The sequence below is a fragment of the Mesoplodon densirostris genome, chromosome 1 (genome assembly GCF_025265405.1).
Source record: "Mesoplodon densirostris isolate mMesDen1 chromosome 1, mMesDen1 primary haplotype, whole genome shotgun sequence".
Taxonomy (NCBI): domain Eukaryota; kingdom Metazoa; phylum Chordata; class Mammalia; order Artiodactyla; family Ziphiidae; genus Mesoplodon; species Mesoplodon densirostris.
In genome coordinates, this window is record NC_082661.1 from 73769079 (window position 1) to 73783332 (window position 14254).

Here is a 14254-nt window from a genome sequence, read left to right on the forward strand (position 1 = left end):
TAGTAATAATATAAAATTTTGGTGGGCACAATCTATATCATGATATAATTTTTATTTTCCAACAGATCAACTGTTTAAGAATAAGACAGCAGAGTTTTGAAGGTCTATACATTTTTAATGTAATCATCAAGTACCTAGTGACTAACACGTTGTCTGACACAGTAGCAGATCAACAAACTATTTTCCTTTTTAGATGAAACAATGTAAGAGCAGTGAGAGAAAAGCACAACTGGGCTCACAAGTGGTTGGAGATTTGATAATGTTATTTCAGGAGAAAGAAATTGGGATAGTATGAATATCTATGCAAAATGAGTTCTAAGATAAGGAAGAAGGTAAACACATAATACAGATAGCAAGCTAAGACAAGATAAAGAAGTAAAGGTGAAAAGGGACCAGAAAAAGTGATAACTGCAAGGAGGTTTGGTGAAAATGAAAAAGGGCAAAGGTAGAAAAATGTGAGCAGAAGATGGGAAGGACTGATTCAAGGTATGGTCTTGCCTGCTGGGAGGAGAGATGAAGGACAATGGTACACAGGCAATCATGTGAGGTGTGAGGGCAGGATATTGTATGGGTCACATCTTGGAAGCCCAAACTGAGGTGGTGGCATTATATAAATGATCTGAAACACAAAATTTTAAAACTATAAATGAAAACTATCACTTTCAGAAAAAAACTCCAAGTGATCTAAACAGGAACTTAAACAAAATTAAATTTGAAAGAACATTTAATGAGGGAGAAAAAAGGAAAAAAAATAGGAAAGAAAGTTGAGATAAAAGTTCTAGTTCTTCAATTCAATAAAGAAAAGAGCATGCAGAGTTGAATTCCAAGCAATTTAGCACAACTGTGAAGTTCTAGAAGGAAAAAGTAAATAATATTGTCAGAAAACCAAAATGGGAAGCAGCATTCCTTTGTTTTCCCTCTTACCACATTTTGTCAATTTTCCTTACACCTATCTGGCTACCTCTCCTCAGTCTCCTCTGTAGACTGGTACCTCTTCTACCCAAATTTAAATGCTTCTAGTGCCTCCACCTTTGATTCTGGGTCTTCAGACTGTGTTTTCTCCTTATTTACTTCCAAGGTTGAAAGACTCTTAAATTTTATCTGAAGCCCAGAACTCTCTTCTGAACTCCAGGCTTTTACAGCCAGTTTCTCACTTTAATATAAAAGTTACCTCAAACACAACAGGACTCAAACTGAATTTATATTTTGCTCCTTAAGCCTTTCCCTTTAGTACTGTTTCAGTAAATGGTACCACTATCCTGCCAGCTGCTCCAGCTACAAATTTAGGAGTAATCTCCCTTTCTCAAATCCAAAGGAAAAGCCCTGCTATTCCTATTTCCCAAATGTTTCCAGAATCTGTAAAGTTTGCTCCATCTGCCACAATCTGGGTCCAATCCAACATCCTCCCTCATTAGATTACTACAACAATCTCTTAACTAATCTTCTCATATTAATTCTTATTCCCCCTCCAACATATTTTCATACTAAAATCTAAGTGATAATATAATAATTAATCAATCTGAATACGTAACTCCCTGTCTAGCTTTATATTTTGTTATTTTGTCTGTCACTCACCAACTTCCAGTTACACTGGTCTCCCTTCCCCTTTCCTACCTTAAAATACTAGCACATGGATTCCCATTGCCTAAAATGATCTTCCTTGTTCCTTCTCCCAGTTAACTGCTATCATGAAACACAGTGGTTAAGAGCACAGACTATTCTGTCTGGGTTCAAATTTTAGGTTTAATACTCATTAGTTATGTGCCCTTGGGGGAGTTTGCTAACCTCTCTATGCCAAGGTTTCCTCTTCCGTAAAACAACAGTACCTACCTCATAGAGCTGTTGTGAGGTTGAAATGAGTTAATACATAATAAGAACCTGGCACATAAGAAGCCCTAAGAGTTAGCTATTATTATTATTCATTACTCAGTTAAATGTGATTTCCTCCAGGAACACTTTCCTGGTCCCCCCAAATCAATTTGCTCCTCCTATCATATAATCTATTCCACAATGTACTTTTCTTTTGTAGCACTTATTTCAACTCCTAAAGATTTGTATACACTTTTATCTAATGCCTTTGTTCTCTACTAGATAATGTATTTCATGATGCAGGAAGGATATTGGTCTTGTTCAAAATGCATCCCCAGCGTCTAGAATTATACCTCAAACATATAAGCAACTAATTTAAAAATACTTGTTAAATGAGTTAACTTGAGCAAAGGCTCAATGTAGCCATTAGAAATGAATGAATCTCACATAATGACAGTCATTGTCTAAACAGAAGTGTGTCCTGCGTAGGAAAGTATATGCCTATGTTGTAAACTAGGCATAATACCACCACAATAGCACTGATTTTAATGTAAAACAAAACCATCAGAATATGTTAAAATGTGCATACCCCATTAATGAATAATTTTAAATTATATATTCATAAGTCTCCACATCTATGAAGGATTTTCAAAGTGTTTGGCATTAGCTTAAAATTTGTCAGGCTTAAAATGATTTAGGAAAGAAAAATTATCAGGCTTCTTCAGGAAACTCCTTCAAAATATCATAAGCCAGAGTTTGCCGAAGCTTTAGGATATTACGGACCTTTAAAGTATTACTTTAAAGTTAGACAGCAGAACCATAATCCTTGGCAGAATATCAAAGATTCCCCCAGAGGTAATAGAGTGTATACCAAAACAATGTTTCCAGTATGAACCAGTTTTTTTAAAAAGTTGTTAGTGAGTCTTCATTCTGAAACTCAGGACCACTATTTGAAAATAACTTCTGTTTGTTATAAAATAATATAGTTTCACAGAATAAAATACGACAGAAGTATTTGAGAATCATAATGTGCCAAATATAAGTCAGCAATGTAGTGGCATTATTTATAAAAAACAAATGTGACACCAAAATGAACTTTAAAGAGTAGAACATACAAGAACCGTGAAATAATCTTTCTTCTAATAGTTTATGAATGCCAACTGTAGTGTACATACAGTTTGAACTGTATGTTTTAAGTCAATGTTAAGAAATGGAAAAGAGTACAGTATTAAGCAAGACAGATAATAAAGCAGTTGAATAAAAAGAGGGACTAAAACAGATTGAAAGATTAAAAGAAACTTTTTTAACTTAAAGAGGTAAATTGTAAATGCGTTAAAACATGAAAGGTTATTAGAATATAGTTACTGCATCATTCTTTTGTATTCACATTAAAAACTGAGACTAGCTCATTACCTTTTAAAGAGAATCTCTAAATAAATATTTATACAGTAAAACTGATAAAGAAAAATTCTGTGCTTAAAAAACAGTATTGTTATTAGGTTACTGTGATTGTCAGTTTTATGAGTCAACATGGCTAGGCTATAGTCTCCAGTTATTCAAACACTAATCTAGGTGTTACTGTGAAGGCATTTAATAAATGAAATCTACAATTAGTTTACTTTAAGTAAGGAAGAATATCCTAGATAATCTGGGTGATCCTGATTCAATCAGTTGTAAAGGCCTTAAGAGCAGAATCGACTCTTCTCTGGAGAAGAAGCTCCACACTTGGACTGTGACTTCAGCTGTTGTCTAAAACTTTAGCTTGTCCTTGATGACTTGCCCTATGGATTTCAGATGAGTCTACACAACCCCAAAATCACATAAACCAATTCCAAGCAATTAATCTATATCTGTGTAGCTATCTAGCTATCTATCTCCTACTGGTTTTGTTTCTTTGATGGAACTTTAAACTGATATAGACACTTAGGTTGAAATATATATGCAGCTAGAGATATAGAATACATTATTTTATAGGTTCTTAACAATTCTATTATTCTCTACCTAAATTTCAAATCTATTAGTTAAAATAATTTTGTTCTTGATTTTCCCAGCAATAAACAAAAGATTTCTGGGTAACCAATACCAAATAAAATGGAATGTATTACCATTTATAATCCTTATTCTGCTTCTAAAACTGCTGAGATTTCAAGTTCAAAAGAAAAAGATTAAGTTTGTTAACTTAAGTATTTTCATGCTTTATTGGCTTTTTTCTTTTAAAGATATTTTACTCAACTTCTCTTTAATAAATCAAGTGCACAAATTCTAATGTACACTATGCTTGAGTTTAAGTACATTATTCTGCTGAGTTAGCAAGAAACTAACATCATCTTGAATCAGTTTTGAATGATCCATAGGAAACAGTGAGAGCCTGACTTCTGAACTAACCTAACATGTAAAAACATAATGTTAGTAAAACAGACCACATGTCACACATTACTCCAAGTAAAAAGGGAAAGGTGGGGAGGTGGGGGACTAACAATGACAAACTGTGAGATATCTGTATAGTAAGAACAGAATAAAGGGGGGAAAGGAACTAAAATCAAAATTCTTTGAGGAGACAATTAAGTGGAGTCCAAACCAAAATCATGTGGTATTAAATCATTGAGAAATATGTGTTGTTCACTAAGGAGACTGTTGAGTAGGGCCTTTTCAAACTTTTCAAACTATATTCAACTGAAATGACTGGGATGTTTTGGAACAAAAAGACCTTCACATCGACACTTATTCTAATTTATTTACACTTTATGATGCATACAACTTTTCAGGACAATGAACATTGCCAATAGTGAAAAAATAATCAAATTCCCTAACCTTTTGACAATCATTGATATTTTCATTCCAGGCAGCCAAACTTAAAATATATGAATTTTACACACATCCATGACCTGTGTGTCCCTAGAAGAAAGGGCTGCTGAGATCCAGGAGCAGGGAAAGCAGGGGAAACAGAGTAACCAGCAATATGGTGGATGGGTCTAAAGAGACTACCTAGATGTTGAGCTGGGTTCTACATTAAGAGAGTCTAACAGTGTCTAAGGAGATTAGTTCCTATCTCACATTTATAACTAAAAAGACGGTTCCTGGGCATTTAGCAGTAGTGTTCCCCAAAGGGATTATGTCATAAGGTTTTTCCTAGTTCAGTGTTTACAGGGCCTCATTTAGATAGTGGGATGAAAAGGAGCTCAAGAAGTATCTAGGACTACTGAGTCAATTATCCCATGAAAAGAAAGCCTAGGGAAAACTGGACAGAGGCAAGACCGCAGTCATATGAAGTGATGCTCCAAACAGGCTTCCAGACACAGTGGGAAGAAATAAAGGGCACTTCAGGATACAAGGATGAAGAAGTCCTAAGAACTGAGTAAAGTGGCAAGACTTTGGGAAAACAGGCATACTCCAAATTTGCAGATGTAAAACAGCAATACTAATTATGGTTACTTGCTACAGATGATAATGAGCATCCACTATATTGCTAAGTTTGGAGTGATTTTGGAACTAGGTCAACCCCACAAGCGGAAATTCTTTAGAATTTGTAATTGGATTGGTGGGGTGGTGTTTGAGGCATTCAGGGATGGACAATATCTATCAGGTATTCGATTATATAAAAAGCCCCAAATGAGTTCTATAATTTAGTTAACGTCATTGAAGCCATTTATCAAATAAAAATGTTAGCAAAAGGTTTTTTGTTTGCTTGTTTTTAAACAACAAACTTGCCAGAAGTTACTTAATTGCTCTGTGCCTCAATTTCCTTATCTGTTTCTACCTCATGGTAAGATTGTAAGCATTAAGTTAATTAAAATATGTAAAGCTTAGAATACTTAGAATACTACCTAATATATAATAAACACTCAATAAATATTAGCCATCAATAATATTTATTACAAAAAACATTTTCTACTCAGTCTAGAAAACTTTCAGAGCAACTATTTTTTAAGAGGCATAACCTTGAAAGTATCATTTAGCCTGTTTTTCAGCAAAACAATAAAGGAAATACAGTTTGCATTTTTTGAGCATCTTTATTAATGTTAGGTTGAAACACCTGAAAATGCCATTTTTGCAGGAATAAATACAGGACAATATCAGCAAGTATATAGGGTTAACTTTCATAAATCATTTTGTTAGAAAAATTAAATATATTTCAGTGAGATGCATTTAAAATAATTCTAAAAATTGGAACCTCAGCATGTAATTAAGCTTTCAAAAATAATTTTAAAATAATTAAAATATTGCTAACATAATCAACTTCAAGGGGTGCTACAGATTGAACATTTGTGTCCCCCCACCCAAATCCATAGGCTGACACCTAATCCTCAGTGTGATGGTGTTTGGGGGTGGGGCTTTGGGAGGTGATTAGGTCATGAGGGTGGAGCCCTCCTGAACAGGATCAGTGATCTTACAAAAGAGGCCTGAGAGAACTCCCTTCCCACTCCCAACATGTGAGGTTATAGTGAGAAGATGGCTGTCAATGAAGAAGCGGGCCTCGCCAGATGTGGAATCTGTTGGTGCCTTAATCTCCAGAACTGTGAGAAATAAACCTTTCTTGTTTATAAGCCACTCAGTTTATGGTGTCTTATTTTAGCAGCCAGAATGGACTAAGATACAGACTACAGAAGAAAAAAAGGCAGTAAACATCTTCCTGGTGAAACACTGACTTTTTAACCAATACAGTTCAACTTTTCCAAATGAAATCCTATATGAAAAGACTAATGCAGCTCCAAAGAGGTAAAAAAAAGAGACTCTCTTTTCATTTGAAGAAACTGAACCCAAAGTATTACTTTCAATTATAAAATACACTCTAATAAACAATTCTAAAGTTTCTAACTTTAGAACTTTCATTTCCTTCTTAGAGAGGTGAAGAAATGCTTGAGGATAGGTGGCTTCCCTGAAAGAGAAAATTAAAAATCTTGATTCTCAGATCTGGGAAATATGAATCATTTAAATGTAGTAAGGAAAACTCAAATGCTGCAGTTTGGCTAGAGTGAAAGGTGAAGGCACTTGTACACACACATACTGATTACTTTATATGTTTACAATGTATATTATAACCTAACCAGGGTAACAGGGTAGAGAACACAAAATAGGAGACAACAACAGCAACTTACCATGCTTTCCCCGAGAAATATCCACATACTGGCACAGTCTGGGGTGGGTGATGGTCTTAAGGATTTGAAAGCGCCCTAAAATTTTGATGGAATTTGGTGTGAGAGGAAGCCCGTTGCTTCCACAAACATCATGTGGCAGAGCAGAGGCAAAGAAGGTAAAGGCACCCATTTCGGCATCCTTCAAGGGAAACATTTTCAGAGTCCTAGATCTTCCAAGATAACCTAGAAAAGGAGAGAAGTTTTTGATAGATCAATTAGACATTAAGCCAGTGTTTTCTGACCTGAAACATGATAATTAATATAACTTGGAGGAAAATGCCAATCTGTACACTTTACAGTTAAAAAAAAAGTTAAAAAATTTCAAGACAATATCAAAGAGGAAAAACCACCCAATCATGAATTTATATTGCAGCTCTAAATCAAAATCAAAGATTTTCAATGGCATATAAAGAAAAGACAGAACATTCCCTCTACAAGGATGTCTGACAGTTCTAAGAGTTTAGAGGAAGTTTGTTATTGCATATTCATATCAGTAAGGCTCTTCTCTTTACCTAAAGCTTGAATAACCCACAGAGTTTCCTTTTACAGAGTGAGGGGAGTCAGGAAAGAGGAAATAAGGATACCAATCAGAAACTTTAAATAATCAAGGACTCTATTAATGGTATAAAAATTAAACTAGATAACAGACAGCACTATAATGTTACTTAACTAATCAATTTTTGTTTCTGTGCTAGGTGCTTTACAAGTGATGTTTTAATCCCCTCAATGATCTTGACAGATGTTATTGCCTCTAGGTTAGAAATAGATGTTCTATGTGTAGATCCTGAGGGGTCCTAGCAGCATAGATTCCAAAGCAAATGGTGTCCCAGAGTTTTATCATGGAGCAGCCTGAAGATTAAAAAACTTGCTCCAAAATCTGAATCACATTATGACAACCACAACAAAAAAGGTCCTCCAACAAAAAATATCTCTCTCACCCAGGTGTCTCATGAAAAAGACATTCCATTGGTCAAGCACTGCATTCTTCTCTTCTCAGCTTTTACAATAAAAAGCTGGAATTCTAAATCAAGTTAACAGACCGCTTTTCGTATGCCTGCCCAGAAACCTCATTAAAACATTAAATTAAAACCTCATTAAAACTGTTTTAAAATGTATAAACTCATAACAAGGAAGAGGACAGAAAAAGGCCTTGAGCTGATGAAAGACTTCAAGAAACTCCTGTAAAGCCTTTTGCATACAGAAGAGTATTGTCACAAGAAACAGAAAGAAGGAAGCTATAACCTATGATGCAGTCAAGAAGTTTTGCTCAGCCTCTTCAGTTCAGAGGCTTCAGATTCATAGAAGGCAGGAACAATGGTGAACAGCAGCAGTCAGAAGAAGGTTTGAAATGAGAAAGATAATTTGAAAGGCTGAAGAACAGAAGAATCAACTCTGCCACCAGCCCCCCAGTACTGGGCAGTTGTTTTTTTTTTTTTTTTTGCGGTATGCGGGCCTCTCACTGTTGTGGCCTCTCCCGTTGCGGAGCACAGGCTCCAGACACGCAGGCTCAGCGGCCATGGCTCATGGGCCCAGCCACTCCGCGGCACGTGGGATCTTCCCGGACCCGGGCATGAACCCGTGTCCCCTGCATTGGCAGGCGGACTCTCAACCACTGCGCCACCAGGGAAGTCCCTGGCCAGTTATTTATCCTCTAAGCAAAAGAAAAACAAAAAACAAAATGGTTCATCCCTAAACGAATAAAATAAACTGTGTGAAAATTACAATAAATAGTTGGTATGAGCACTGTGGACAAAAGCAAACTCCTCTTAATTCTGGAATCTGTAAGACCCCAGTTAATATCTGGCTGTCTACCAAGCTATACTAAAACAGGGTATTCCAGTCAACAAGCCTATCCACATACAAAAATGCTCCCAGACAGTCTTCCTTAACTCTTAAATGAGGAACTGTCCAGGAATCATCAGGTAGTTGAGGGAAGACTATAGCATAAAGGGCAAAAAATAAAATAAACCAGAAAAAAAAAAATCTACCCTGGATGCAACCAAAATAATTTATGAAAAAAAACCCAAACCCAAACTAACTCTAATATATTTAGAAAGTTTTGAGAAAATTTTGAGAAGATATTACACCAATTATACAAAAAAGGAGGTATGGAAAAACATATTTTATAAAAGAATGAAAAGGAATTGCCAACATATGTGAGAAGATAAACAACCTCATTAATATTCAAGAAATTGTTCATTAAAATCACATGAGAATTTATACCTGTGAGACAGTAAAAATTAAGAAATCTGATAATACACAATGTTAGATTATGGAGAAACAGAGTGTAAATTGGTACAAAGACTTTGGAAGACAGTTTGACACTATTTTGTTCCTACAGAAACTCCTACACACATACACAAGCAGAAACCAAGAAAGATCAGGGTGGTATTGTTTCTATTATCTCTAAACTGGAAACAACTTAAATATCCACACACAGGTGAATGGCTAAATAAACTGTGGCACATTCATCTGATGGAAAAACACACAGGATGGAAAACAAGCAAACTATAGCAACATTTAATAATATAGATGAATCCTAGAAATATTTTGAGCAGGGAAAAAAGTCACACAGGGCCTCCCTGGTGGTGCAGTGGTTGAGAGTCCGCCTGCCGATGCAGGGGATACGGGTTCGTGCCCCGGTCTGGGGGGATCCCATATGCCGCGGAGCGGCTGGGCCCGTGAGCCATGGCCGCTGGGCCTGCACATCCGGAGCCTGTGCTCCGCAACGGGAGAGGCCACAACAGTGAGAGGCCCGCATACCGCAAAAAAAAAAAAAAAAAAAAAGTCACACAAAACTTATGCCAATATTCATAAAATTCAAAAACCACAAAAGCTAAATAATAAATAATTCAGGAATATTTACATATGAGGTAAGAATATATTCAAAAATTAAACGAATTAAAAAAAAAACCTGAGGCTAGGGTTACCACTGTATGAAAAACAGTCATAAGATTAGGGAATAACCCATAAGAAGCTTCAAAAATTTTGAGTAATATTCTTAATTGGTGGGTTAAGGGTGTTCATATTATTATTATGCTCCATAATTCCCATATTCTATATCTCTATCTATTTATATATATGTGCTATATACAATATGTTTCATAAAAATTGAAAAAAAATTAAATATTAAAATGAAAAACATTTTTAAATACAATGAATAGGTTTTCAACAAAGGCCAATGAATTCAATAGGAAAAGGATAGTTTTTTTTTTTTTTTTTTTTTTTTTTTTCTTTTTTTTCTTTTTGCGGTATGTGGGCCTCTCACTGTTGTGGCCTCTCCCGTTGCGGAGCACAGGCTCCGGATGCACAGGCTCCGGATGCGCAGGCCCAGCGGCCATGGCTCACGGGCCCAGCCGCTCCGCGGCATATGGGATCCTCCCAGACCGGGGCACGAACCCGTATCCCCTGCATCGGCAGGCGGACTCTTAACCACTTGCGCCACCAGGGAGGCCCAAAAGGATAGTTTTTTAACGAATAGTGCTAAAACAAGACATCCACATGGGAAAAAATTAACCTCAACTCCTACTGCTACATCCACAAAAATCTGAAATGGATTATAGACCTAAATGTAAAAGCTAAAACTGTAAGTCTTCTACAAAAAAAACAAAACAAAAAAAAACAGAATATTTTTGCAACCTTAGGATAGGCAAAGATTTCTCAAGCAGGATTTTAAAAAGCCATAAAAAATTAACTTTATAAAGTGGGCTTCATCAAAATTAAATACATTGCACATCAAAAGTCACATTTGAGAAAATAAAAATCCAAGTCAAAGTTAAGAAAAATATTATTTATATCTATATATGACATTTTTATCAAATAATGTATATGTATTATATGTATGTTTGTATATATGATAATAGACTTAGAATATATAAAGAATGCCTACAACTCAATAATAAAAAGAAAAACAAAAATAGGTAAAAGTCTGAAACATGTATTTTTCACAAAGAAGGAATACAAATAGACAATCAGCACATGAAAAAGTTCTCAATATAATTAATCAGCAGGGAAGTGCAAATTAAAAGCACAACAACATACCATTTCACACCTACCAGAATGGCTAAAATTGGAATAACTGGCAATACCAAGTGTTGAGAAAAATGTGGAACTGGAGCTGATACTCTGCTGCTGAGAGTAGTGTTAAAATGACACAAGAACTTTGAAAAACTGTTTGGAAAACTGTCCTAAAGTTAAAAATACCCCTTATGACTCAGAAATTCCACTCCTACTCGGTACTTACTCAAGAAAACTTAAAATATTTGTCCACAAAAAGACTTGTACAAGAATGTTCACAGAAGTTTTACTCATAACAGCTCCAAACTGGAAGCAATGTAAACATCATACAAGTGAACTGATAAACAAGTTGTAGCATATTCATCCAATGAAATGCTATTCAAAAGCAACAAAAAAGGAACAACCATACCAAAATATGGATGTATCTCAAAAATATTATGTTGATGAAAGCAGCAGACACATAAGAGTACATATCCTATGGCTCCATTTAAATGTAGTTCTAGAACTACAGTTCTAAACTATAGTGATAAAAAAGAGAATTGTAGTGCCTTGGCTGGGTGTGTGTGTGTGGAGGTCGGGACAGGATTGGAGAGGGAAACATAGGAACTTTCTGGAGTAGTCCAAATGTTTCACATCTTGATTAGGGTGGTGTTTGTCACGTTTGTTCACGTGGATCAAAACTCCTCAAACTGATCACTTAAAATCAGTGTACTCTAATATATGTAAATTTCATCTCATTTAAAAAAAGAAAATGAAACAAAATTAAGAGAATATGAGAAAATAATAATTTTTAAAATTAGTGCTTGGAACTTCAATATAGGATTACCAAACTAGATAGAAGTGTTAGAAAATAAAATTGAGACAATTACTCAGAACATGAAGCAAATGGGCAAATAGATTTAAAAAAAAAGCATAACAGAAAAGATAACACACATAGTGAATCAACCCTAGAATTCAACAACCACCTTATAGGCATTTCAAAAAAGGGAACAGGGAAAAATAAAGGAGAATAAATTACGAAAGATGGGAGAAAATTCCCCACAACTGAAGGGAAATATGTACCTTCAAATTAAAAAGGCTTCTAATTTCAAGGAGAATAAATGAAAAAAGACCCAAATGGAGACATTTATCCTAGCTCCATCGAATGAGTTAACTGCAAGGAGAATAAACTCAGACCAAGACATGCCATGACAAATTTTCAAAGCATCAAGCATAACTAAAAATTTTAATCATTTCAGAAAGAAAACAAATAGTTCAGGCATCAACAAATCAAGATCAGATACTCATTCTCATGAGCAACAACAGAAGTTAGAAGATGGTGAAGAGATAGCCTCATCCACCAGAGGGCAGACAGCAGAAGAAGAACTACAATCCTGCAGCCTGTGCAACGAACATCACATTCACAGAAAGACAGACGAGATGAAAAGGCAGAGGACTATGTACCAGATGAAGGAACAAGATAAAACCCCAGAATAACAACTAAATGAAGTGGAGATAGGAAACCTTCCAGAAAAGGAATTCAGAATGATAGTGAAGATGATCCAGGACCTCAGAAAAAGAATGGAGGCAAAGATCGAGAAGATGCAAGAAATGTTTAACAAAGACCTAGAAGAATTAAAGAACAAACAAACAGAGATGAACAATACAATAACTGAAATGAAAACTACGCTAGAAGGAATCAATAGCAGAATAACTGAGGCAGAAGAACGGATAAGTGACCTGGAAGACAGAATGGTGGAATTCACTGCTGCGGAACAGAATAAAGAAAAAAGAATGAAACAAAATGAAGACAGCCTAAGAGACCTCTGAGACAACATTAAATGTAACAACATTCGCATTATAGGGGTCCCAGAAGGAGACGAGAGAAAGGACCAGAGAAAATATTTGAAGAGATTATAGTTGAAAACTTCCCTAACATGGGAAAGGAAATAGCCACCCAAGTCCAGGAAGCACAGAGAGTCGCATACAGGAAAAACCCAAGGAGAAACACGCTGAGACACATAGAAATCAAATTGGCAAAAATTAAAGGCAAAAATTATTAAAAGCAGCAAGGGAAAAAAGACAACATACAAGGGAACTCCCATAAGGTTAATAGCTGATTTCTCAGCAGAAACTCTACAAGTCAGAAGGGAGTGGCATGATATACTTAAAGTGATGAAAGAGAAGAAACTACAACCAAGATTACTCTACTCAGCAAGGATCTCATTCAGATTCCATGGAAAAATCAAAAGCTTTACAGACAAGCAAAAGCTAAGAGAATTCAGCACCACCAAATCAGTTCTACAACAAATGCTAAAGGAACATCTCTAAGTGGGAAACACAAGAAAAGGACCTACAAAAACAAACACAAAATAATTAAGAAAATGGTAATAGGAACATACATATTGATAATTACCCTAAACATGAATAGATTAAATGCTCCAACCAAAAGACACAGGCTTGCTGAATGGATACAAAAACAAAACCCATATATATGCTGTCTACAAGAGACCCACTTCAGACCTAGGGACACATTCAGACTGAAAGTGAGGGGATGGAAAAAGATATTCCATGCAAATGGAAATCAAAAGAAAGCTGGAGTAGCAATTCTCATATCAGAAAAAAATAGACTTTAAAATAAAGACTATTATAAGAGACAAAAAAGGACACTACATAATGATCAGGGAATCAATCCAAGAAGAAGATATAACAATTATAAATATATACGCACCCAACATAGTAACACCTCAATACATAAGGCAACTGCTAACAGCTATAAAAGAGGAAATTGACAGTAACACAATAATAGTGGGGTACTTTAACTCCTCACTTACACCAATGGACAGGTCATCCAAAATGAAAATAAATAAGGAAACACAAGCTTTAAATGAGACATTAAACAAGACGGACTTAATTGATATTTATAGAACATTCCATCCCAAAATAGCAGATTACACTTTCTTCTCAAATGCGCATGGAACATTCTCCAGGATACATCACATCTTGGGTCACAAATCAAGCCTCAGTAAATTTAAGAAAATTGAAATCATATCAAGCATCTTTTCTGACCACAACGCTATGAGATTAGAAATGAGTAACAGGGGAAAAACCGTAAAAAACACAAACACATGGAGGCTAAACAATACGTTACTAAATTACCAAGAGATCACTGAAGAAATCAAAGAGGTAATCAAAAAATACCAAGAGACAAATGACAATGAACACACGATAATCCAAAACCTGTGGGATGCAGCAAAAGCAGTTCTAAGAGGGAAGTTTATACCTATACAAGCCTACCTCAAGAAACAAGAAAA

The 14254-nt window shown here is 35.5% G+C and overlaps 1 protein-coding gene across 4 annotated transcripts in view; it reads right to left on the reverse strand.

Moving 5' to 3' along the window:
• The window catches only part of TBCK (TBC1 domain containing kinase), a 234974-nt gene that overhangs the window by 217065 nt on the left and 3655 nt on the right, over nucleotides 1-14254 (reverse strand). For all 4 annotated transcript variants that reach the window (XM_060104569.1, XM_060104545.1, XM_060104552.1 and 1 more), the window contains exon 2: nucleotides 6906-7127. In XM_060104569.1, coding sequence (XP_059960552.1) covers nucleotides 6906-7098 — 193 coding nt within the window. In that variant the 5' untranslated portion in view covers nucleotides 7099-7127. The remainder of the gene's footprint in view (nucleotides 1-6905; nucleotides 7128-14254) is intronic.